Source organism: Coenobita brevimanus, chromosome 59 (genome assembly GCF_032717465.1).
Source record: "Coenobita brevimanus isolate Jiangsu-jjx chromosome 59, ASM3271746v2, whole genome shotgun sequence".
Classification (NCBI taxonomy): Eukaryota; Metazoa; Arthropoda; class Malacostraca; order Decapoda; family Coenobitidae; genus Coenobita; species Coenobita brevimanus.
The window spans coordinates 7,300,256-7,324,440 of NC_137012.1; the positions used below are offsets into that span (position 1 = coordinate 7,300,256).

At 41.4% G+C, this 24,185-nt stretch overlaps 1 protein-coding gene across 1 annotated transcript in view; it reads left to right on the plus strand.

Annotated features, from left to right (window-relative positions):
- Positions 1-10,580: 10,580 nt before the first annotated feature.
- LOC145402854 (potassium channel subfamily T member 2-like) overlaps positions 10,581-24,185 on the plus strand; it is an 812,106-nt gene continuing 798,501 nt past the window's right edge. The window contains exon 1 of the mRNA XM_080274763.1: positions 10,581-10,774. Within this exon, the coding sequence (XP_080130889.1) occupies positions 10,581-10,774 (194 nt within the window). The remainder of the gene's footprint in view (positions 10,775-24,185) is intronic.

Genomic DNA, 24,185 nt, shown 5'->3' on the forward strand with positions numbered 1-24,185 from the left:
GAGACAGAGGAGAGTGAGAGAGACGTAAGAAAGGGGAATGTCGCGAGAGAAGTATTGAAACCGAATTCTGAGTTATTTCTCTCTTTCTCATTCTGTCGCTTGAACTTCACTCCCCTAATTGCCTTCGCCCCTCTTTCTCCCACTTAATATCTATCTATATCACATCTTTCTGATAAGTTGCTCTCTCTCTCTCTCTCTCTCTCTCTCTCTCTCTCTCTCTCTCATATTTTGGCTATCAATTTCTATCTCGTTTGTTCTAGTCTTTTGTCTTCCTTCTCTCATACACTACCGTCTCATTCATCCCTCATTTACTCTTGCTATTTTCTCTCTCCCTTCTTCGTCCTACATTCCGACTGCTCTGTCTTATTTTCTCTCTCTCAAACTCTCACTGTTTGCCATTAACCCTCCCTCTCTCTAACACACACACACACACACACACACACACACACACACACACACACACACAATCCCATCCCTCCACCACAACTCCGTCTGTGATACTGCGAAACACGATAATATAGAGAGGTAAGTTATGTCAAACGTTACGTTGTATTCGTCATTTAATGCAGGGTAAACATAGAGGACCAAAGTTTGCCTACTATTTCACCTCGTCTACCTGTCACTTCCTTCTCCTTGCTAAAATTGCTGAGGTGAGAGGGGCTAGGTGTGTTTCTCAGTCCAAAGTAGATTCTAATAAATGAGTCAGGGAGGAAAGTGACAGACATGCCCCAGTCGCGAAGTAGACGCAGTAAAGGTGGCGAATTTTTGTCCTTAAGTGTGCAGTCAGAGAAACTAAATATCTTCCCAATGAATGTCATATGTAGCTGAAAGTGAAACTGTTGAGAGTATGTTGTTAAAAGAGAAGGGAGTCTCATTGAGTCTGGCCTGTTGTGTAGTTTCTTAAAACAGTTGTAAATCTTCATAAGACGGAAGTGGGAAGATTGTATTTTCTTTGAATACACAATGCAGTGTGTGTGTGTCCATACGTAGCCTCTCCTATTTCAACCCTCATTGTTCAGAACCATCACACACATACAAAGCAAAAATCTGAAAATTGGTCTAGAATTTTATATACTTTTCTAGTAAGGGAGTTTGACACTGTCCTTTACAAAATTTGTGTAGAAAGTATTATCAGATTATGTGAAGTTTGGTGATAAGGAGTAAATACATTCTACGAAAGCCGTGTTGGCATGAAGTATGAGATTTAACACGTGAGATTAAGAGAGTAATTGATGTATTATTTTTATTCGGTAAGAGGCCACCTTCGGCAGCCTTCGCTCCATGTCAAGTAACTTCTTACCTTCAGGAACGAGTCATTACTCGGGAACCGGTGGCCCAATTGTTGTTGTTGTTGTTTAGATTTACCTCCAAGTAAGGGCCCTCCAGAGCAAATCTTAAAAATTAATAGGGCTCAAGTAGAGCTGCTAGTGGTGTAGATTCGTCCACCTATAGTGTGGTCACATGTGAAGAGTTAACGAGGTGGAGGGTAGGTGGAAAGAGCGTCGAGGAGGGCTGAGGTAGGGGCGATGGCAACGATTGCAGCAGCAGTGGCAGAGGGAGAGACCCTTCTTACTAGTTCGCCAACTAAGGTGGAGTGAAGGCGGTAACAGAGGGGTAGTCAAGCAGGAAGTGGAGGAGTGGCCAGTCTGCAGTTTCGTGACAGTGAGGGCACAGTTCAGGGGAAATCCCTGCTATTTGAGAGTAGCAGGGAAGCCGAGCCAAAGGCGGCGTAATCGTACCACGAGTGAATTAGGTGTGTGAGGAGGAGAGTCGAGGGGCTCGTAGTTTGTAGCCCTAGCATACTAGATGACAGAGCGAAAGCCCTCTGCCACCTGTCTCATAGTCAGATTGCTTGAGCTGGAGGATGGTGCAGTCAACTCTGCGTTTGAGCAGAGAACGGCTCGTCCTAAGAGGGAAGGTGATGGAGCACTGCGAAGCAATGGGCAGCATCAGCACGTTCGTTGCCGGCAATGCCTACGTGGCTGAGCAGCCAGTGTAGGTAGATTTCACCTTCACTCTGAACGACGGGGTTCAGCGACTGCTAGTATAGAGGTCAGCAGATTCACATAGTCAGTGAAACGTGTACGGAGACCGTGCAGGGACGAGAGCGAGTCAGTGTGGATGACCACACGTTGGTGGGGGTGTGTGCGACCGTGTCTGAGGGCGCCTAAAATTGCGACAAGCACTGTCTCGTACACGGTGGTCCCAGAAGCGAACCGCCAGGTCTTGACACTACCATCACTGACAAATGCGACACCCACAGATCCCTCATCAGTAACGGACCCATCGGTGAAATACTCACCTGTTTCCAGGGTCCAGAGTGGTGCCATCCTCCGTAGGCCACCCTGGCGTAGGAGGGCGGGCAGAGATGTTCTAGGTCAGGGGGCAAACGGGGCAACACTCCGGATCACGGGAGGCAGTCATGGAGGGGGAGGTGTGTAGGCACGGTCGGGAAGGTCGGGGCCCCCTAGGAAGGCATCAGTTGCTCCCAGGTCATGGATTATGTTGGCAGTGATGTGTGCCCAGTTCTTATGCATGTGTGGGTAAGGGGGCCTCTCAAGGGTGTACTGGAAAAGCATAGAAACAGGCAGGTGCGGCCTGAGTTGGCAGAGCTGAACGGAGACTGTTGTCGATCGACTCCTGATTCTGTGCCGGAGAGATGGGAAGCCACTCTCCACCCTGAGGTTCTCAACTGATGTTCAAGGAGGAGCTCCCAGCATCACACGCAGTGCCGAGTTTTGCAGGACTTCCAGGGAGCGAGACTGCGTCCCAGATAGCCCTGCAAGACAAATTGCGCTGTAGTCAACAAGGGAACGTATGGCGTGTGTGTAGACGGTCCTAAGGACGCGATATGAGGCACCTAGGCTCAGGTGTGAGAGGGCTAAGCTCTGTGATTCTGGGAGGAGCCTGCTTCCATAGGTACCATACCTGAATGGAAAAGGACAGGCGACTGTCATACCACACTTCCAAGTACTGATGACTGCGAACAAGAACAAGCTGGTGCCCCCCAAGGAAGGGTGGATGCTCAGGGGGTAGTAGACTAAAGGGCATGTACCTGGACTTTCCTAGATTTATCTTGAGACCCAGTTCGCGGTATCTGTCATGGAGGCGGGCTTGAGCAGTCGGGGCCCTATCATAGCATTCCCAGTGGGAGAAGACAAGCGCCAGGTCATCAGCATAGCAGAGCAGAGTGATGCCCCTGCCAAAGTTGATCGACAGCAGTGGCCTGACTGAAATGAAACTTGCTTTATTCTTCAAGTAAGAGCATTTTAGCGGTACCTTGCTCTAAAAAAAATTGTGCTACGTTGCACCGTCATAATAATTTTTTTACTGTAATACAAAGCTTGCCAAAATATGTACTAATTTTGTTCCCATTACATATTTCTAGTCATTCCAAACAATTTCAACAAAACTATTTTTTTTTTTTTTTTCCGAAAATATGGATTCTTAGCACGGCGCATTTGCTAGTTTCCACAGGGATGTATGCAGTCATTTTCCTTTTTTTTTTAAGCTATTTATCATAACTCAAAGGTTGAGTTTAGGAAGTTAAAAATTATATTGCCAGGTGTGCCATATGATTCTCATCACGTTAATAAAGAAATAAATTGATTTTCGAATCCTGAAAAAATGGTTCCGGCGCCGGCGAAAATATGGATATATCTTAGTGAAAAAACATTTGTTTAGTTTCCACAGACGTGTACGCAAACATTTTGCTATTTCTAGAATTGAGCCACAACACGGAAAGCAGTGTCCCGACTGGACTGGAACTTCGGGTTAGAGCATTTTAGTGATACCTTGTTCTTGCAGATTTTGTGCTTCAACGTGCTGTTTTTGCTGTGTTACGGTAACGGTTGGACAAACAAACATACAGAAATGGATCATAATATAGATTATCATGCCACTACTAATGCTAATACTGCTGTTAGTATATACCGTAACATTTTCCACAACTACAGCACTTATACTATTACTACTGCTTCTACTATTATTGTAGACATTTACTAGTATGGTCATAAATTACCTTTCATTATTTACTTTGATACCGTTTATATTTTCAGTTTGATACAGTAAGAAATATATACCTCATTTCCAAAAGTTGTTCACACAGCAATGTTGCGTTGTGAAGAAGAGTGCTTACTAGGAAATACGAACAAAATTTTCATAAAGATACTGTTACGGTGAAGAGAAATAATCCTTTCATTGGTTGTCCAGTGTTAAAATCATGCAAGAATTATTTGTTACGGCTTAGTGGTTACCGTTCTCACGAATAACATCGACAAGAAAGCGTAGTCTTGTCATCAGTTATCAGCATATTCATCCAGTTACGTATCCCTTCTTCCGTCTATATGTCTAGCTGGTTAATCTCGAGCCAGCTAGTTCGCTTTGTAACGAGTGATAGACTTCTATGTCCATGTATCTTTCTACCTATCTATTTGTTTAACTATCTACTTATCCATCTTACGGTATCTGTTGATTCTTTGTTTACACTCTCTGCTTCCCATACTCCCTTTTAGCTAAATAGAATCACTATGAGAGAGATGTCGAGATGAACAGGGAAATACTCGTACAATTGGGAAAAAAATGCAAATTTTTTAGATTAACTTGTAGAAAATATTGAGAAAAATTTGTAGGATTAAATTAAAGGAAGTCAGCCAGAAAGAATATTGAATTTCACTTCTTCGTATTCTTCTTCTTCTTTCTCCTCCTCTTCCTCGATGTTTTTTGAGAGTGGAAAAACATCAAGAAGAGGAGAGCAATATATTTTCTGGAAAATGTTAAGGGAGATATTGAGGGTTGGCAAAATAATGAGAGAAAATCGGATTACTCAGGAAAGAAAGAGAGACTCAGGAGAGAGAGAGAGAGAGAGAGAGAGAGAGAGAGAGAGAGAGAGAGAGAGAGAGACCTAATAGCGATTGGCCACTTGGAATCTCCCATTTGGAGGTAGACTTAACCGGATTGTAGGGAGAGACATAGGCAAGAATGGATAGGAAGAGGGACGGGGAGAGAATTGAGAGAGAGGAGTGGAAAAGAAAGAGGGAGGTTGAAAGAAGAGGAGAAGGAAGAGAATGAAGGAGGGTGAAGGAGAAAACAGAAAGAGGTGAAAAAGTATGAGGGAAGTTGACAGGGAAGGAGGGAAATAAAAGAGGGAGAGACTAAAGGAAAAATGGAAATAGGGAAACAAAGATTAGTGTAGAGAGTAGAAAGGAAGAGGAAGAAAGAAAAGTAGGAAGAAAGATGAAGAGAGAAACTGATGATAATGGTAAGAAACAGGAATAAGTGACAGACAGACAGACAGACAGACAGACAAAGAATTGCATCCTCGTGCTGGAGAGGCCAGGCTCCCCCGACCACTCAATTGGCTGAAATAACTCACTATTTCACTGGGCTTCGTCTCGCGTTTCATTTAATTTAATTTCGAACCAATTTCGCTGTGTTTCGGAATTCCAGTCGGACGCAATTTTATTATTATTATGATTATTATTATAATTATTATTATTATTATTAATAGTTGTAGTAGTAGTAGTAGTAGTAGTAGTAGCAATAGCAGTAGCAGTAATAGACGCTGAAGTAGTTTTAGCAGCATCAGTAGTAGTGTGGTGATATTATTATTATTATTATTATTATTATCATTATTTATCATCACCACCATCATCTATCTATATACCTAGGCTGCTTCCCCCAAGGAAAGGGAGGTAGCCGAGACAGGACGACACACATCCAATTTACTCATCCACTCAAACACATTCATTCGCATCTTAGCCCCGAAGGGAAGAAGGGACAAATCCTCACCCCACCACACCGCACGAGTGTCAACTACGCAGTGCAATCAGTGACATCCGCAGCAGGGCCCGACAGCAGAGCTGGTTTACTCCTGTCACATCATAATAGACCCATCCCCTTACCGCACCTGACCTGATCAGCTGGTCAGACAAATGCGGGAGAATATCCCGTCAGGGCAGCGTCATCATTAATTCATTCACAATTTCTCTCCATTCATTTCTATCACGCACAGCCACTCTTCCTTGCTCAACAGACATCCCTCTGGCATCCAATGCTCTCTTCACACTGTCCATCCATCCTGTTTGTGGTCTTCCTCTCAACCTTACACCTCCCACATCAGATGTAGTTATGTTTTTCACCAATCGCTCATTATCCATTTTCTCCATATGCCCAAACCATCGCAACACCCTTTGTTCAACTCGATCTGCCATCTCCCGAACAACTCCAGTTCTCCTTCGCACTTCATCATTTTTCACTCGATCCATACGCGTCACTCCACACATACTTCTTAGACACCTCATATCCATTACATTCAAACTTTTTCTCTGCTACACTCATATTCCATGTTTCAGGCCCATATAACGCAATCGGTACCACAACACCCTCATACAACCTTCTCTTTACATCCATTCTAAGTAAACGACATCTAAACACTTTTTTCAATCCTCCCAGCACCTTCCCTACTTCATTCATTCTAAACTTCACTTATGCATCTATTCTTCCATCCACAGCAACATGTGACCCTAAATATTTAAAACACTCTACCTCCTCAAGCAAAAACTATATTCATCCTCCTACCATCTACCAACCTCTTACACTTCATGACTTTACTCTTATTCTCATTTACTTTCAATTTCCTCCTTTCACACACCCTTCCAAACTCCTCTACCAACTGTCTCAATCTCTCCTCTGAATCAGCCACTAGTGCAGTATCATCTGCAACAGCAGCTACTTCAGATTCCACTCTCTGCCATCAACATTCACCAGACTCAGACCTCCACCTAGCACTTTTGCATTCACCTCCCTTACAACACCATCCATATAAATAATAAACAACCAATGTGGCATAACACATCCCTGCCGCAGCCCCACTCTGAAGGGAAAGCACACACAGTATTTCCCACTCTTACACACGCTGTACTATTTACATAAGAACTTTTCATTCCTTTTAGTAACCTACCATCAAGTCCATACAATCTTAAAACAGTCCACAAAGCCTCCCTATCAATTCTGTCATACGCTTTCCCTAAATCCATGAATGCCCAAAACACACCCTTACCTTTCGCTAAATACTGTTCACACACATGTCTCACAGCAAACACCTGATCCACGCATCTCCTCTCTCTCCTAAAGCCACACTGCTCATCACCAATCACTCCCTCTGTCCCCTCCCTAGCTCTCTTAATTGACACTCTACCATACACCTTACCTAAAACACTCAACAGACTTATACCCCTAAAGCTAGTACATTCATACTTATCACCCTTGCCCTTATACAACGGGACCACACAAGCACTTGCCCAGTCAGTTGGCACCATACCTTTCACAAAACACACATTCAACAATCTTACTAACCAGTCAACAATAGTAGCTCCACTACCTTTCAGACATTCCACAACACACCCATCCATTCCTGAAGCTTTCCCTGTTTGCATCTCCTTTACTGCCTCCTGCACTTCCTCCTTCGTGATCAAAGAATCATTCAATTCTCCCAACACATTTATTCCTTGCACCCTTCCATCTGCCACAATCTCAGCCTCCCTTTCCTCCTCTACATTTAACAATCTTTCAAAATACTCTGTTCATCTCTTCCCCTCTGCATCCATCTCAGTTAACATCCTTCCATACTCTGCTTTTACTTGTTCTTCCTTCCCAGACTCTCCCTTTCGCATCCTTTTCACCTCCTTCCAAAACATTTTCTTATTCTGTTGAAAATTCTCAGTCAACCGCCTACCTAACCCAGGGTTAGTTTTGGTCGAATATTTTCATTCCATTTTTTGTTGGAGGGATATTTTTTTTAGAATTTATTAATCGATTCATGTTTCCCTCATTTTATTATCCTTTTCTGATATTCTGTTTTCAGTTATATTTTGATCGCTTCACAGTGTTATATAACATTTTTTTTTATGTATTTGAACGATAAGCTATACTGATATACGTAGAAAATTATAATGTTAATGAGGGCGGTGACCATGAAGCCATAAAATTAGTAAAAGCATTAGAGGGATAAGAAAAACTGGAATGATAAAAATGCAAATGATTTATGGGTAATGGAATAAACAAATGAAAATATGGAAAAATTGGGTGATCGATGTGACAGTGTTCTCTCACACAAGAATGTATATGCATTAGGGAATCCAATGGACAACAGTTTTATTCTTTTTTAATTCAAATATATGGATTTTCTTTCTTTCTTTCTTTCTGTCTGTCTGTCTGTCTGTCTGTCTGTCTCTCTCTCTCTCTCTCTCTCTCTCTCTCTCTCTCTCTCTCTCTCTCTCTCTCTCTTTCTCTCTCTTGTCCAAGAAGTTTCGTCTTGACGTGAAGTGTGTCGCGGTTTAGTCGAATCAGTCTGCCTTATTAATTTTTTGTCTGCCCCTCTATTGGCAGACAATGAAGGATGACCTTTCCCAACCCTCTGACTATCGCCCAAATGCTTTAACATCCTGCATCTCAAAAGTTTTCGAGTCTGTTTTTAAGAGTACAATTTTAAAATATCTTTCCCATCACAACCTCCTTTCTAGTCGTCATTATGGGTTCTGTCAGGGACGCTCCACTGGCGATCTTCTCACCTACCTTTCAGACTCCTGGTAATCACCCTTTCTCGACTTTGGCGAAAGCTTTCCCATTGCACATTACATCTCAAAGGCTTTCGATCTAGTCTGGCATAAATCTTTAATTTCAAACTGCCCTCTTACGGTTTCTGTCCTTCTATCTGTGCCTTCATCTCTAGCTTCCTTTCTGGTCGTTCAATAGCTGCCGTTGTAGACGGCCACCGTTTTTCTCCTAGATCAATCAACAGTGGTGTTCCTCAGGACTCTGTCCTATCACCAACTCTTTTCCTTTTATTCTGAGCTGTACATCTAGCCCTATCCACTCATACTCTGATGATTCCATCCTTCACCTTTCCATTCGGTTCTCCCAAGTCCATCTCAGCAGTTACTTCAACAAACAAAGGATGAGGTTATGGCTCACCTAATGTCTGACTTGGCTCGTATTTCTGACTGGGGCAAAAGTAATCTTGTTGTTTTTAATGCATCAAAGACTCAGTTCATACACCTATCAACTCGACAAAATCTTCCACTGGAGTACCCGTTAGTGTTTAATCAGCTCAATCCTGCCTGCATCATCTTTAAACATACTTGGGGTTTCATACTCTCGGCATTTACCTTGGAAAGATCATATTACATCTCTTGAATAATCTCCTTCCTAGAGATTAATTGTGCCAAGCCATCTCCATACCTTCTTAGCCCCTGCACGGTTTTTTACTTTATACACGGGTTTTATTCGCCTCAGTGTAGAGTACAACTCCCGTGTGTGGCCAGGCTCCCCACATACAGCTCTTCTCAACAAGGTGAAGTCAAAGGCTTTTCATCTCATTACCATTCCTCATCTTACTGCCATCCTTCAACCTCTGTCTCTCCGCCGCACTGTTGAATCTTTATCTCTTTTCTATCGCTACTTCAATGATCACTGTTCCTCTGAACTGTCTGCTTGCATCCCTCCATCTATACGACTGGCACATAACACCCTTCTAACAACAAACTCTCATCCCTTTTCTGTCCAACTGTGTAATACATAAGTTAACTGGTACTCCCAGACTCTCATTTATGCAAGAGGTCAACTACGGAACTGTCTCCCTTTGTCTGTATTTCCTGCTAGCTATGATCTCCAGTCTTTCAAACGCAGTGTGTCCAGGCATCTCAAAATGAACGGATCTTGAATATGGCGCTCTGTTGTTGTTGTTTTTTTTTTTCTTGCAAGGAACGGTTTGCGGTCTCATGGCCTTTGGTTCCTTCTTCCTTGCATAAAAAGAAAAAAAGAGGCTTTTACCCTGAAAAGGACGGCCAAAGGTAAATCGCACCCATGTCACCCTCTTCTTTGCCATCCATCTACCCTCTGTCCAGCTCACACCTCCTTCACCCCTGTAAATCTCCATCCCATCCCTCCATCTAATCCTTAGTCTCTTCTTCCTTCCTCCACCTCACTCACATTCACTCCTCCTTTCAGTCTCTCACTCTGTGTTGGCTGCATGTGGCCAGACTGCCGTATCTTTTTAATCTACAGTTTCTCTCTGTGCAGTTATAACTCATCTTCATGAACAAATAACGACACGGAAATCATGGCATAAATTCTTCGGCATGCTCCTAACACCGCCATACCTCATACTGCCACACCGTACACTGTCACGCCTCCATTATCTATTGCAACGAATTTCTTCTAAGCAATACCAAAGTTTCTCGATTTCAGTATTTAACTAACAAACCATGTAACAACAATTTAATTTTACAGATTTTAGTTTCAAAACTTTACTACCTTTTTACTCAAATCCTTTCCAACCTCTCCAATTTTACGGCTCTCGCCGTTGTATCACTTTCACAACACAAAGTAAAATATCTCTACATTTCAAAAGCCTTCAACATTACGGACTAAAAGATAACCACCTCTCTCTCTCTCTCTCTCTCTTTCTCTGTGATGACCTTCCTTTCCAAACCCATACATTCACATCAAATTCAGTATAACCTTCCCTTGTTCTCCAGCCCTCCAAATCCACAACCTCCACTGTTCCAGACCCCAGCAGGATGTCAATGTCCAATCTGTTTTTCTTCCGCCTCCACAACCTTCGTCGGGAGGAGGGGAGAAGGAACAAGAGGAAAACCCGTCCAGGCCTCCACGACTGTACCAACCTGCTCACTCTGGCGCCCTCAAGGTTGTATGAGAAGGCTCCTCTCACACCTGCGGACTCCCTCGATGAGCTGGCTTCACATATCCCAAGGTAGAGAGAGAGAGAGAGAGAGCAGTGTGTGTGTGTGTGTGTGTGTGTGTGTGTGTGTGTGGAGGGAGTTTGTGTGTGTGTGTGTGTGTGTGTGTGTGTGTGTGTGTGTGTGTGTGTGTGTGAATTCTGTCCATTTGTGAGTTATATAACAATCTGATTTTACTGTGCTGTGTTCTGTCGTATCCCATACCCCCCATGTTGTTTTTCCTTAACAGACACTTTTTTTCCCTATAGTTTTCAGTCACGTGTGTCGTAAATTCACTGTTCTGAATGCAGTTTTTTTTTTTCTTTCTTTCTGTCTCTTCTCATTCGTTTTTTGCTACCTTGCAACGGCCCTTCCTTTTTAAGTGACGGTATCCATACTTTTACCAGTTATAATTAGCATTTTATCCAAATTTACATTTTCCTTTCGATGTTTTCATTCTCTACATCCTTCCCGTTAGAACATCTATATAATTGATTTTAGCGATTTTCAGCTTTTTTTTTTTTTTTTTTTTTTTTTACCTCGGGTGAGATTTTACAATGTAGCACTGCTCCTACTATACTATTACTAAAGTGAGTAGTAGTACTAGTAGTAGCTCCAGGTTCGTCTCACTTTTGAACCCGGTAGACTACAGACTGGAGATACCTTTTTCCTGCAGTCCATCACCCGTCTTCCCGCAGGACATAATAAGAGATGAGAAGCCTTTTTTTTTTTCTTTCTTTCTTTAACTTGACAGGAGAGTTTCATCAGTGCCAACCCGTGAAGGTGCCCCTCTCCAGCACCACTGGGACTAGTAAGGGTTAAATACAGAGATCATCAACTTCTTCATTGCCAGAGGTCTGTTATAAGGTCGCCTCCACATCATATGCTGGCTGGTGTGTTTGGGTGTGGGTAAGAATTTTGGCATCACGGACAATACAAATGGCCCCAATGAACGCGGACGGGTGTGGGCGCGAACTTCTGTGTGTTACAGTGATGCAGAACGCCAATCCGCAGTCGCGCTAGCCAGTAAGCTTCTGATGTGAACGCAACTTAATGCGCTTTAGACAGTCCGGGATCAGCAAGAGGGAAGTAGAAGTAACATGCTGCGTTTGAATGAGATAGTCGTCTCGCATTTCCCTGAAGAATGTGTTGACCCATAAATGAAATAAGTGTGTAATTACAAGCAGCATCGTAACTCCTGCAACAATGGGAAAGAAATGGGCTTATTGTACAGGCACTTTCTTTCTTCCCTGATTCATGTATTCAAAGATATGGTGGAGTTTTTATGTCATGTATACTTGATATATTGTGTTGAGGATGATGATGATGACTGCTGGTTGTGCTAAGTTCGAAATGATGATGATGATTATGATGATGATGATGATGATGGGGATGTTGGTTATCACAAAGATGACGATGTTGAAGTAAACGAGGAGAAAAAGTATGATGATGATGATGATGATGATGATGATGATGATGAACTCTTACAGTGCCTTTAAATCCCTTTTCTTATTCACAAAATTGACACTAGAAAAATGAGAAGGAATTTTCTGGACAAATGTAATTAAGATTGTTAGTAAATGAGAAAAGTAAAGAATGATAATGTTTGTGTTTCCGGTTATGAGAGAGAGAGAGAGAGAGAGAGAGAGAGAGAACGCGGAATAGTATGCTTTTCTTTGATTTTATCCTTAGTAAACAACGATAAGAAAGGAAGATTTTGTTTTAAGATATCGTAATCTGAAATTCAACAAACACACGTCCCGGAGTACACACACACACACACACACACACACACAAATATCCATGGAGGAAATGGTACTATAAGAAAACAAACCGACATGAACGTGCCTCAAAATCGCAGCCGTGACAGAGCTACAATTACTGACCGCCATAAATAAGAATGAGGCCACTTAGACCCACAGGGCATCAGTAATTGTACCTTTGTAATGGTTGCGTTTCGGACCCATGATCATACAGCATTTTTTGCTTAGTATGTTTTTCATCAGTCATTGCATATATATATATATATATATATATATATATATATATATATATATATATATATATATATATATATATATATATATATATATATATATAATTGAAGGATTTCTCGGCTCACTGGCTTTAAAATCCCGAGGCACCGAGAAAGAAAATATTCTCGTAGTTCACTTTTACGAGGACAAAATAATACATAAGATGCACTGTGGTATTACTTTCAAAGGGATTAAGAAAATCTGTTTCTCTTACTTAAGCAGAGAGGCAGACAAGTAAGATAAGAAATATGTAAGATTCACTTCCTTGTCCCTGCAGGGCGTATGTATCGAAATGCACATGGAGGACGACTAAATAGAAACCATTGCTAACCTGTGGTCGACGGGTCTGCTTGGCGAAATAGACCTGGGCTACGCAATAACAACAACAACAAACGCATCATCATAACATAAACAACAGCAACAATATCGATAACAACATCAACAATATCAACTTTATGTAACAGTAGTAACTCACTGGAGACTGGCGAGGGGCGAAAAGTAGAAATGGCTCCCTTCCTCTTCTCGCTTTTTGTTTTCTCATTATGCTCTCACTTCCTCCTCTTCCACCTCCTCCTCCTCCTCCTTTGTTCCTGCTTTCTTCGTGGGGATATAAATTTTGATTAATGTTGCACTGTGTTGCCATGCATGCACATGATTGCATACGACTCCTCGTTTTCTTGACTTCACACTGATTGCAGAGTTGAGGCGTTTTGGAGGGCTGTCACGAGGAAATGACTCTCTCTCTCTCTCTCTCTCTCTCTCTCTCTCTCTCTCTCTCTCTCTCTCTCTCTCTCTCTCTCTCTCTCAAGTGTATTAACTTTACCTTACAGAATTTGATGATAAATATAATTCTAAGTTTTTGATTGTAATAACGATAATCAGTATCTATGTATAACAAGACTTCTTAATGCTGTACCTATGTGCCACAGTGTCCTCTTCCATTAGACTGCCATTCCTCCAACTCACTCCTCCATCACTCATATGTCTTTCCACTCCATCCTTCCATCTCAACCTCGGTCTCCTCCTTTCTCTCCCTCTCCCCTCCACTTCATTCACACACACACACACACACACACACACACACACACACACACACACACACACACACACACACACACACACACACACACACACACACACACACACACACACACACACACACACACACACACACACACACACACACACACACACACAGATAGATAGATAGATAGATAGATAGTTTATTGATCACAGCTTACACTATATTCTCATATACACAATCACAATAACATATATGTGTATAATTTGTACAAAGGATTATAACAAATTCACAATACTACACAGCCATAGTCCACAAAATAATTCATCAAAATACAGCCAAAAGACTTACCGGTATCTAAGCATTACAATAACAAAACAAATGATGAATCACTGACAAACGTTAATGATACACCATTAAGATATCATGAATTACTTTGCATGTTTTTTCAAGAGTAAAAGCTTCTCCGAAAAGATCCGCCATTCTCCTAAAACTATATTGTTCTCTGATGTCCTCTGTTAAAGGGCACACCTCTACCACATGTCTCTCTGTTTGAATAAGACCACAGATACATAATCTCTCCTCAATGGGAAGACTACCACGCCCCCTCCTGTCCCACCTACCAGTCTCCACCGCCAAGCTATGGCCACACACACGGAATCTTGTGAATGGCATACGATGTGACTCGCTGACCAAGTGTTTTGTTTTATATATATCATGTAATACAAAGTCAGGATTAATTTCTCTGTAAACACGACACCTAGATGCAACTGAGTCTGTAATCATATTGTGAACATTAACAATTAAGAAAGATTTGCCGGAGACTTCGTTCTGAATGAACTCCTTAATAATTTCCCTGTGTACGTCCTTGCGTCAGTGGTAATTCTGATGGCAAGTGACAGCGGATCGTCATGCATAACAGATCTCTCTAACCACATTCTATGAAAAAACTTGTGTTGGGACCACTTAATAAAGTCCTGAGGTGTCGGATAGCCCGCCTCAGCATAGCACACAAGGTTGGATGTCGACCTTCTCACTCCCAACAATTGTTTCAATGCCCAGTTATAAAGTTTAATGACAGGTTTAACGTCACCACCAACCCATGACTCATAACCGTACATTAGGGACGAGGTCAAGGCTGCATCAAACACTCTCCTTTTTACAATAAACGGGACATCATTTTTCTTATTTATAAAAGACACATTTCAAAACAGGACATAGCTTGTTTTTTGCATGCAGCTGAACGGCTGAGGACACGGAGCCATCACTCGTGAAGGGGGAACCTAAGTACACGTAACTAGAACATTGCTCAATAACCATGTCCCCCACGTAGATCGGCTCCGCGTCCCCATCCTCGCCATTTATCACAAAAAATTTAGTTTTACTACTATTTATCATCATCCCATAATCTTGACAGTATTAGTACGTTATCTCTAGTTTCCGTATCATGCTATCTCTGCTTGTTGAAAGCAACACAGTATCGTCCGTCATGACTAGGATGTGTAACCATTGTAGAAATCCTTCTGGGTGACATTTCTCCTTCATTACCTTTATCAATTCATTGACAAAGAGTACAGATAAGAGGCATGAGGTCGGAGATCCTTGCCTAACACCTACTGTAGCAGTCATGACGGCAGCGCCCACAATACTCTCCGTTACCCGGTACATCGCTGCTATTGCTGCTAGCATCACCACGCCACAACCTAACCTCTTTAGAACTGAAAACAACTTTCGTCTCGGAACTAAATCATACGCCTTAGAAAAATCTATAAATGTTACAAAAAGTTTTAGTTTCTTTCTCTTTGAAGTATCAGTAAGGAGGCGCAAAGTAACTATATGTTCCATACAACCGCGGTTCTTTTGCACTCCTACCTGTTCCCTGAAAAGACTAAACCATCTTCCTAACCGCTCACATAACACCATATCATATAGTTTAGCTATGCAATTTATGACACTGATTCCCTTATAATTATTAGGGTCTCCTCTGTTTCCCTTCTTAAAAATAGTGAACATTTTTGCCCTCTTCCATGAGCTAGGATACAAACCAGAGAAAAACACATCGTTAAATAACGTTGTAATAGCAAGTATCCACTGTGCTGGGAGTAGAGTCAACACACCTGGGGGGATCCCGTCTGGCCCACACGCTTTATCAGGCTTTATTTTCTTTACCTGTTGGTGCACCTGTGCGGGCGAGATGGGCTCATCCAGTACGGGGATAGTGACATCAGTTGTCACCTCATCTACAACCTCATTGTTCACATCCTCTCTGTTCAGCACAGACTCAAAATGGAATATAAAATCCCCATCACTCGGGCACAAGATTTCATCAGGTCTGTCCATGTTAAAGTCTCCTTTTCAATCAATTGCTCTCCACACTCTTGCGTCATCAGCATCATCCAGCAGCCTCTCCCACCTACCAAGATTGCTACCACCTATCTCTACTGCTCTGTCTACCCTGCCTACATTGTCCTCCGCACACGAGTATAAAGCGTCAGTGATGCTCTTCTCAAAAGCATCAACATTTACATAATCTTCATTAGGTACTCTTTGCATAATATTATTCACAAATGCTTCTTTATTGATTTTGTTAAATCTGAGTGACTTTCTCATTAAACAAGTCTTGCCAGCATTTCCATGAAGGGCTGCGTGATCCCCTAGCGACCCCGCCCTCGTCATGAGACTGTCCAAATCTACACCTGAACACGTAACTGTTACTGTAATGGGGGCATGATCGGAAGGGAGGTCACCCCGCCTTAACACAGAAAAATCACTCATATAGTTTATCAGAGACGGTGACGCCACACATGTATCCACCTCCGAAACCCAGGTGCCGCGTCTCCGATATGTTTTATCACCAGGAAAATGTTTGTCAGCATACATGAGGTTATTAATGACAACCAATCTGTTATCAATACATATAGTACACAACACTTCAGCGTTATCGTTAGCTCTGTTTACATCATCGTGAATCACTGGGTATGACATATCATTTACATTAGGTATCTCCGCTATCGACAATAATTGCCTCACACTTTTCCCAAATCTAGCATTCGTGTCACCGATTATGATGTATCCTTTATACATGTACCTAGAATTTACTTTTACTTGGATTGAGGCAAATAAGTCGTGGGAGTAATACGGGGAGTCACATGGAGGAATATAACAGAAGCCAAACAACACACCCTCAGTGTTACGAAACTGCATCCAAACTTGATCTCCAATGCTTGTGTCGACATCAAATACCAACGTAGATAACCAGTTCTTAATACAGACAACCGTCCCACCCCGTTCCGCTGAACCAACTACCTTACTCCTATAAGTCACATATCCGGGGAATGACACTGACATAGACGTCTTAACCTTATTAATACTAATCACATCATAATTATGTAGCATCTGCTGCACATTTGTTTTTTCTAACTTTGTGCGCATTCCACCTATATTCCACGACAGTACGCTTATTTTCCTTACTTGCTGTGGTGATCCAAAAAAACCTGAGGGTTCCAGCTATCAATTACATCTGCATCCCTATACAGCTTCCGTTCTCGAGTATCAAGACGAATCGTGCATCCTGCATTCTCCGGTCGAGCCTTCTCTGTCGTCTCTGCTTCACATAGTCGCTTCCACTCTCGCCTGACACTCGGGTGGACATCCCTCTTGACGTAAATCCTGTTGAAATTACTCCCAGAGGTTTTAAGGCAGCTGGCGTTGTCCAAGATGAGACTGCGTTGATTCTTATCAGCCAAAGTGAACAAACTAGGGCGGCGCCTGGTGCCAGATGAAGCGTTGTTTCCCAGCCGACGATGTGTTCCACCCACACCTGCTACACCACACACACACACACACACACACACACACACACACACACACACACACACACACACACACACACACACACACACACACACACACCTGCTACACACACACACACACACACCTGCTACACACACACACACACACACACACACACACACACACACACACTCTCCTCGTCAATCCCTCTTCCTCCATTCTCTCCACCTAGACAAAGTATTTGAAGGTAGTAACGGTAATTGTTACAGTGTTATGTAATGATGATGATGATGATGATGCTGATGATGATGATGATGATGATGAGGAGGAGGAGGAGGAGAAGCTGGAGGTTAAGAACAAGAAAGCAACAACAACAACAAAAATATCATCATCATCATCATCATCATCATCATCATCCGGACTTCCTTTCCCACCCTAGGGCAGGGTGAGGAGTAGCAACATTCAGACAGCCTAAGCTGGCCCAGTTCAATGGGCCACGCTTCACTCATCATTCAAGCCCACAGAATCCTGGCTTCATCAGATAGACCAAAAAAATTGCGCCACCTTCCGTAGCTTTACATTTACGTATCTGATATGGTCAATCCGATCGCTGTCCCGTTAGAAATAATAGTAGTAGTAGTAGTAGTAGTAGCAGTAGTAGTAGTAGTAATAATAATGATAATAATAATAATAATAATAATAATAATAGTATAATAATAATAATAATAATAATAATAATAATAATAAAAGGTAACAGTAGTAGTAGTAGTAGTTGTTGTAGTAGTAGTAGTGGTAGTAGTAGTAGTCGGGATTTATCTTGGAAAGATCATATTACCTCTAGTAAAATTTGCTTCTAAGAAATTAGATGTGCAAACCGACTCCGTGCTTTCATTACCCCCGCTCAGTTGTTACTTTATACATGGGATTTATTCGCCTTTGTGTAGAGTACAACTCATGTGTGGGGAAGCTCCTTTACAGCTATTCTCAAGAAGCTGGGATGAAAAGCTTTTCGTCTCATTAATTCTCCTCCTCATACTGGCTCTCTTCAACCTCTGTCTCTTTGTTGCACTGTTACATCTTTATCTCTGTTCTATCGCTACTCCAATGGCCATTGTTCCTCTGAACTGTCCGATTGCATCCTTCCACCACTACGGCGGGCACGTAGCACCGGTCTAGTAACAAACTCTCATCTCTTTTCTGTCCAACTGTCTAATGCAAGAGTTAGCCGATACTACCAGTCCTTCATGTATGCAACATGTCATCTCTGGAACTGTCTCCCTCTGTCCTTATTTCCTGCTGTCTGTGATCACCAGACTTTCAAACGTGGTGTGTCCAGGCACCTCGAAATGAACGGATCTTGAAACTGACATTGTTTTCTTTTTTTTCTTTTTTTTTTTCTTGGGGGAAGCAACTTTGCGGTCTCCTGGCCTTTGGTTCCTTCTTCCTTGTATAAAAAAAATAGTAGTAGTGGTAGCAGCAGTAGTAGTAGTAGTAGTATCAGTGGTACTAGTAGTAGTAGTAGTAGAAGGAGGAGGAGGAGGAGGAGGAGGAGGAAGAGTAATAGTAGTTGTTGTAGTAGTACTTGTGGCAGTAGTTGAAGTAGGAGGTGGAGAAGGAGGAGGAGGAAGAATAATAGTAGCAGTAGTACTTACACTAGTCGTAGAAGTAGTAGTAGAAAAAGAAGAAAGAGGAGGAGAAGTAGGAGGAGGAGATGTGATGATAATAATAACTGTAATATTAATGAAATAATAATAATAATGATGATAATAATAGTAATAATAATAAAAAAAAAAATAATAATAATAATAATAATAACAATGATACCAATAATAATAATAATAATAATAATAATAATAATAATATTAATAACAATGATACCAATAATAATAATAATAATAATAATGATAATAATAATAATAACAACAACAACAACGAAAACAATAACAATAACAATAATAATAACAACAGCAACAACAACAACAACAACAACAACAACAACAATAATAATAATAATAATACCTGCACCTCATTCAGCATAGTAAGCCCCGCCCACACGAGCAACACTGTAATTGCAGACAAACACGCACAGGTTTCTGAAATTGGTAAGGCTGAGGCTGTGCACGCGAAAGAGAAAGAAGGAAGAAAAGAAAGTAAGAAACAAACAAACAAAGCACAACGAGGAAAAGGAAGAGAAAAAAATCACACACATTAAGATAAGAGAAAGAAGAACACAAAAAGGTGGAAAGAAGGAAAAATGAGGAAAAGACTGAAAAATAACAAAGAAGAAAAGATAGAAAAAAGAAAAAAAATGATGGAAAGATGGACTAAGATAAATGAAGCCGACTGTATGAAAGATGGAAAGCAGGGTGGATGGATGGAAAAATGAAAAGAATGGGAAAGTCATAAGTATGATGTAAAATGAGAGACAAGGAAGGACGGTAGGAAGGAAGGATTGATGAATGGAGTTACACAGATACTCAGTCTATACAAACCTTTCGATCTTCCATAGGTGGTCTGGCCTTATTAATAACAGACTTGCTAAAGCGCGTTTATTCTGACCTGACAAAGATCCTTCACACATTTTCAGTTTACCTGATGGCCAAGTAGTCAGATTACAGGATAATTTTGCCTTGTAACTAAGGAGACTCATGGAACATTACAAAGGCTCATAGTATTTCATGAAACCACGAGTTAGAAACTTGTCGGGGTTGCGCAGTTCTGTCAGGTGGTAATAACCCAGCTATACAGAATCATGGAAATTAAACCTTTCCCTCTCAATCGATTATCATTTTTATTTTTATCATTATTATTATTATTATTCTATCTATCTATCTATATACCTAGGCTGCTTCCCCCAAGGAAAGGGAGGTAGCCGAGACAGGACGACTCACTCTCCATTTACTCATCCATTCAAACACATTCATTCGCATCTTAGCCCCAAAGGGGAGAACGGACAGATCCTCACCGCATCACACCGCACAAGGGTCAACTGCGCAATGCAATCAGTGACATCCACAGCAGGGCCCGACAGCAGAACTGGTTTACCCCTGCCACATCATAACAGACCCATCCCCTTACCCGCACCTGACCTGATTATTATTAATATTATTATTATTATTATTATTATTATTATTGTAGTCATCATCATCATCATTATTATTATCCCCACCATTATTCACTATGGTGGGGATATAGAGAATCACCCCAGTCCGTCTGTCTGTCTGTCTGTCTTTCCGTCTGTCCGTCTGGGTATGTATCTCGAAATGTACCATGTGGATTGGCTTCAAATCACACAGAAAGTTAGAGTATGTTTCGTAGTTGGTGCTCGCATAATTATGTAAAATTGCCTTATTGTCTGTACTTTACGAGCTAGACCATATAGGGAGAAATCTGTTTTGTGATATTTTCTGGAAACTTCTTGCTGGATTCTCTTCATATCGTGCAAAAGGTTAGAGTATGAGTCATAGTTTAAGTCCCTATATATGAAACTGCCACATTGTATTTTACGAGGTATTTCCATATAAGGAAACTAATCTGTAAGTAGCTGTCTCTTGGAAACTACTCGCTGTATCGTCTTCACTTCTTAAAGAAAGATAGTGTACGAGTCCTAGTTTATGCCCCTACCATGAACCATTACCGTGGTTCATGGTAGGGATCGGCCAGGAATGTGCTGAAAACCGTAATAGAACAGCCACCAATAAATAAAGAAATAAAACTTAGAAAGAAAACTTTTTCTTGAAACAACATCCAGAGAGTTCCTTTTCAATATTTAGGTCAGCCAAGCATTGTTAATGTGGAAAAGAAGTGTTATAAGAAAGTTTGGTACATTCGAAATTTGCCAGTTTGTTTGCATTATTCATATTATTGTTTCACAGGTCTACAAGAAAAGCTATTGGGTATTTAGGAATAAAAACAAGCCAGTCGTACTTAATGAGTCACTGCACGTGTCCATGACCTATTTTAAGACACCTAATCGAAAGAAGATCGTTCAGCTTCATAGAGATTCCTCTAAACCATTCCAAGCACGTGAGAAGCCATTCAAGTATGGACTTGCCGTCAAGTATGAATCATGCGTCACTAGCAGCGTGACTATATTAAATTTTATATTGTACTACGTTATTACTAAGCGGTAAACCCCAGCTATTAGATTATTTACGCGGGCAATGAAGCGCAATTGTGGGAAAGGGTCTTTGCGCAGTTAACACTCACCGGTGCGATTTTACACAATTACGTTAATTTTTAACTGAAGGCTTTATTTAGCGTTTTTTAGTTCATCCCTGAAGTTCCAGCAGACTTGAGTGTAGACGTCAAGTGAGAGTTGAAAAGCGCGAGTTTGTGCTTTGCGCTCTAATTGAAAGTGACCACTTTGTGATATCGTGACCATTTCTTAACCTGAATCAGTTTTTCAGCGTTACTGGAATTTATCGTGACAGTAACCATCTCACGAGTCAACTGCAGGTGGGGGGGGGGGCAGAGGAATGGGGGAAGGAAGAGATAGAGGAGGGGGACGAGGAAGAGGCAGAGGAAGGGGACGAAGAGGGGTCGGAAGAGGCACAAGAAGTGCCCTCTACATCAATTATTACTGTAACTAATGTAGTCTATCTATCTATCTATAGCCCGACGCCCTAATCCCGCAAAGGGTGGGCGCAGACAAAACGCCTCCAAGTCACTCTGTCACCCACCATTTGACTCCCCTCCCCCCAACTCACCCCCCCCTCCCTCATATACCTCTCAACTCCATCCCTCCACCTCATCCTCGGTCTACCCCTCCCTCTCCCTCCCTCCACCTCACCTACATACACCCTCTTAGTCTGTCTTTCATTTTCCATTCTCTCCACATGTCCAAACCACCTCAGTGTATTTCTCCTAATCTTTTCAACCACATCCACATCTACCCCACAACGTTCCTTCACTTCTTCATTCGTCAACCTGTCCCTCCACGTCACTCCACATGCTCCTCTCAAGTAACTCATTTCCACTGCTCTCACTCTTGACTTGTTCCCCTCTTGCAATGTCCACGCCTCGCTTCCATACGTCAGGGTAGGGATCACAATACCATCATGCAGTGACTTCTTAACTTCCATACTCACCTCCCTATTTCTCATCACTGCTTTCAGTGTACCAACAACCTTCCTTCCCTGCTGTACCCTTTCACGTACTTCATCCCCCAAAGTTCCATCCTTACTCATCACACTACCCAAGTACTTGAATGCACTCACATTCTCCATATCCTCACCATCCAACCTCACTGCACACTCTGTGACTTCATTCCTCTCAAACACCATAACTTTACTTTTGTTTACATTAACTTTCAGCTTCCTCCTCCTACACACTGTCCCAAATTCATTCACCAAACCTTGCAACTCCCATTCATCTTCACTCAACAATACTGTATCATCAGCAAACAGCAACACCGGAAGTTTCCAAATCTCACCCTCATTCATTAGGGCCACCCCCACATCCACTGCCCTACCTTGTACCTCCTTTACAACCCCATCCATATATATATTACTACTAATGTAGTAATGTTGCATATTCGGTTTCACATAAAAAAAAAAATGCCCACTATTATGCAAAATAATCGTGCAAAGCAAACTTCAGCAGATTCTGGTTCTGTCTTGTAATCAGTTTGAATAAATAGCGTTTCAGATTTTACTCAATGCAACTTCTTAAACCTTATCTTTGGTTAATCAATTTGCACAATATAGAGATTCTGAAACAATCAACGTCCACTGAAAGAGGCCTCATAACTATAGTAAACAAAATGAAGACCGGAATTTAGAATAACGAAAAACAGTCAGTGTGTGTAAAGCCACAACACCACAGCAATGAAAATTATTAGAAAATGCCTAGTGTTTAGTGTCATAACATAAAAGCTTTAAACATTTAATGGAAACGTAAGAATTTTGATTGTTTAATTCATAAATGAATGATATAAAAAGTAAGCAAACTAGGTAAATAAAAAATCTGTAATTTAAAAATTGGGAACTGGGATCGCTAAAGAAAAAGTAAACAAACAAGAGAGGATAGTTGGAGAGCATGCAAAACCAGCAAGGATTCAAGTAACGTTGACAATGTAAACCTACAAGTCACTATTTTGAACCTTTACAAACTATTAATACCAGAGACAAAAGAGATTTGTGGGTTTACATTGTCAACGTTACTTGAATCCTCGCTGGTTTAGCATCCTCCCCAGCGATTCTTCCTTGATTGTTTATTTTTTTTTAGCAATCCCTATTCCCCATTTTTTAATCACTAATTTTTATTTACCTGTTGTATATTATATTGCCATACTTATCAGTGCATATCTATATATTCATTACCACATGATGGGTATATGTCTATGCTAAAGTATAATAATAATAATAATAATAATAATAATTATTATTATTATTATTATTATGATTATTATTATTATTATTGTCTTCCCTTAATTTCCCAGCCACCAGATGCTTTTCTTCAATTTCGGAAGTATCTGAAACAGTTAAGGAGTCAATGATGGCTCTATCTAGCCCCGCCAGTTAAATGAGTCTCAAAGCCTTTATCCAACTACATTAGTTACAAGTGTCTCAGGGTCTCTTATCTAATCACGCCAGT